Raw genomic sequence first — 3683 nt, 5'->3', positions numbered from 1 at the left:
GGGGTCTTTACTTCCAGGGTGACCAAGGAAAAAAGGAATATCATTTGAGCTAAAAAGTGTCAGCCATGTGCATCTCCTTGGCTGCACCAACTGCACTCACTGCTTGCCCAAGCACAAGGCCATTAAGAAGGCTACTGTCATCTCTAGTGGAGGCTGCAGTCATGGGGACATATTCAAAGTGAGTGTCTTTGATGCTTGTGTGCTTCCCAAGCTGTATGTGAAATTACTTACTTCATGAACATTTACAACTAAGTAGTCAAGACTCGTTCTCATGAAGCCAGGAAGGATTGATTCTTCGGATCCTCTAGTCTGACTTAGACCTGTGAGTGCTGTGCTGTAACCTTTACCAAAGCCCATGTAAAGGAGCAATATTCTCCAAGACTGAAGAAAAACTGTCCTCTAGAAAAATAAGATGGGAATTGTATTTAAAGAAAACAACAAGCAATTACTGTATTTGACATGTATTTATCAAATAAGAAACAGTTACTCAGGATTATTTTTTGATAGTTCAGGTTGAGCCTTTTAAGTTTTATTTATGCATACAGAGCTGGGGTACAGGACAGAGGTGCTAGGGTACAGGACAGAGGTGCAGGGGCGGTGAGAGGATTCACCAGAGACAGAGTGGGGAGCAGAACAGGCAGATCAACAAAGTACACTGCTGAGAAGAACAGCGGTCGGGTCAGGTCTGCCACGCCATGTGGATCACCTCTGGGGCGGGGATCCAACTCATGCTAAAGTGGCTTTAGCTTCTTAGTGCTGCGCTTTAACCCGCTGTGCCACCAGGGAGGGCCCTTATTTCACTGATTTAACAAAATTTTGATTGTGTCATATATATATATATGTATGTGGTTCATTATTTAGATACTCCCTGAGAATTCTCTTTTGTGGACCTCAAATACCATAGAACTACTTGAGAGACAGTGAACTGTGATAGGCCTGTTAGCACAAGTGCTTTCTAAGCAACTTCCCACAAATATTTTTCTGTTTTTACTGTTGTACTTTTTTTAAAAAGCTTTATGTGAACATAATTTTAGATTTTCATATTTTAAAATGTGTTTAAGGGGCCTCCTTGAATGCCTAGGGATTAAATCTCTATGCTATCACCGCTCTGGCCTGAATTCAGTCTCCAGTCAGGAGCTGACCCACATATGGCACATAGACCTCTCCTGTCTCTCCCACTGCTCCCCTTAGAGTAGTTCTTCTTTTTAGATTTTTAAAAATTTACTTATGCATATAAGAGCCGGGGTACAGGCCAGAGGGGGAGGGGGTGAGAAGATTCAGCAGAGACAAAGTGGGGAGCAGAATAGGCGGACCCACCAAAATACACTGCTGAGGGGAGCGGCAGGCAGGACAGGAGAGGTCTGCTTCACCATATGGGATCAAACTCTTGATGCAGTGGCTGTGGAGAGCTTCATAGTGCTGTGCTTCAACCCACTGCACCACTAGAGAGGGCCCAGCAGTGTATTTCAGTAAATCTGCCTGCTCTGCTCCCCACTCACTCTCTGGTAAATCCTCTGAAAACTGTCCTCCTCCCCTCCAACCCCCCACCTCTGGCCTATATCTCAGTGCTATGTATAAGTAAATAAATCTTTAAAAAACAAAAATGTGTCACCATATATGTCACCAATTTCTTGCACCTTGTGTCAACACTTAATGTGGGTTCATAATTTGTTAAGGTGTTGTCACTTTATATTTGTCAGTATAATTTTCCTATAAAAATAGGTTATCCAGAGAGGAGGAATTCTGATCACAGAAAGAAAAAGAGCTGACTTTTCCACAAAAGATATTTATCAAGATCTCAACCGGTTGTTGAAAGGCAAAAAAGGAGAAGAGATTAACAGTGCTGTCTTGCCAGAGATGGAGAATCAGGTATGTGGATTACAAATGTGAACTTATTTAAATTACAATGACTTTTCGATGATTTCTGTCACATGTATCTCAGAACAAAATTGAATTGCTGTTAAACTTGTTTTATCGATGATAAAGCCGGTGAAAAACTTCAGGAAGTGACAGAAAAATTCAAACATAACAAGAAATATAAATTTATTATATTTATAGTTATTCCTAGGGCAAAGAAGAATATTACTGATTTTGTGTGAAAAGGCCTGATTTCTGTCACTTAAGTAGATGTGACAGCATAGTGTCAATACCAGGAAAAATCCTATCAGAGCTTTATAATGTGCAAACTGGGGCTTTAATAAATTATTTCAACTTTCTGAGAAACATTTTCATCATACATTAAGATTTTAAAAAACCTATCTTGATGGAGATTAGGAAATATTAAGGATGAAAGTATAGCCCATAATAATTGCATAGTAAATAGTTATGTTTAAACAGTGTGATTCATAACTGGTACTGAATTTGTGTGTTCGGAGGTGGAAATAGAGTTTGCAAACATTGAAATGTTATATGGGGTTTTCATGGTTGAGGATTATTTTATTCACATCTTTGAATTTTTATGGTAAAATATTAGAAACATGGATGGGCTATTTGTGGATTATGAGTAAATAAAATGATGTATTTATATTTAAGTAATGATAGACTTTATAACAACTTATAACATTTTCAAGGTAGATTTTGAACTAAAATAAACTGAGACAGTAGTTACTAAGATGATTTTGCAGTGATTACTTATCACGTTAATAACTCAGTCCTTATAAAGTAAGTGTGCCTATTTGACTTTTCACATGTGTGACAAAGTCATAACTGCTGTGCCCTGGCAAACTAATTCTTACCCTGAGGGTGTGGATAGGCTTCCCCACACTGACCAGCAGTTGTCAGATTTTTGTAAAAGATCTTCTAGTTCATCAATGTAGAGTTGAAGTTTATAAGTTGGATCTAAGACCTCCAAGGAGAATGATTGGTATTTGGCATTTAAGGTAATTATCTTCCTTTTTAATTTAGTTATTTTTTAAGAATAAAGAAAAAATGTGAGAGAATTGTATGTGTGTACTTTTTGTATTTTAACCACATTGTAACAGTAAAATACTTTGAGAATTGAACATTCCTTGGCATGAGGTTTTAAAAATCAGTTTAATTGCAATTCAGAAATTATAAAATGAGTATGAATACTCTGAACTTTGTCACTGTCTCTGAAACATAAAAAACAAACAGGCTTTGCATAAGGTTGAACACCAGCATTAAACAAGAAACAAGGACTTGATTTTATTGTCAGAATTGAGTTGAATTCTCAGATACCCTACTACTCCTATAAATAGTACTGCTGTGACTAAATTTTCACAATATTACATACTAGTCATAAGAAACTTACTTAAGCTTCATCTGTTTCCTTAGGTTTGATTGGAAAGGAACACCAAGGAAAATGATAGTGTTTGTAACTTTTCATTTTGTCATTTGTTTTTTAAAAGTCTCTAGAATTAATTCTTGATAGCAATCTTACTTAAACTTTTTAACCTCAGGTTGCAGTTTCATCATTGTCTGCAGTGATCAAGTTTTTAGATATCTTATCAGATGACTCAAACTTTGGGCAGTTTGAACTGACTACTTTTGATTTTGGTCAGTACCTGAGATTGGATATTGCAGCAGTCAGAGCTCTTAATCTTTTCCAGGTAAGAAAAAAAAATTTGGATTAAAAACAATGGTTAAAAGAACCTCCCTGGTTCCTCAAACTGCTAAACATGGAGCTTCCCTACAACCCAGCAATCCCACTCCTAGGTATCTAC

The 3683-nt window shown here is 37.2% G+C and overlaps 1 protein-coding gene across 1 annotated transcript in view; it reads left to right on the top strand.

The window, feature by feature from the left end:
- MSH2 (mutS homolog 2) overlaps positions 1 to 3683 on the top strand; it is a 54078-nt gene that overhangs the window by 6342 nt on the left and 44053 nt on the right. The window contains exons 4-5 of the mRNA XM_004686223.2: positions 1723 to 1869; positions 3420 to 3569. Coding sequence (XP_004686280.1) covers positions 1723 to 1869; positions 3420 to 3569 — 297 coding nt within the window. The remainder of the gene's footprint in view (positions 1 to 1722; positions 1870 to 3419; positions 3570 to 3683) is intronic.

The sequence above is a fragment of the Condylura cristata genome, unplaced genomic scaffold (assembly GCF_000260355.1).
Source record: "Condylura cristata isolate star-nosed mole 26May11 unplaced genomic scaffold, ConCri1.0 scaffold00020, whole genome shotgun sequence".
Classification (NCBI taxonomy): domain Eukaryota; kingdom Metazoa; phylum Chordata; class Mammalia; order Eulipotyphla; family Talpidae; genus Condylura; species Condylura cristata.
This window is presented reverse-complemented; position numbering and strand designations above follow the sequence as displayed.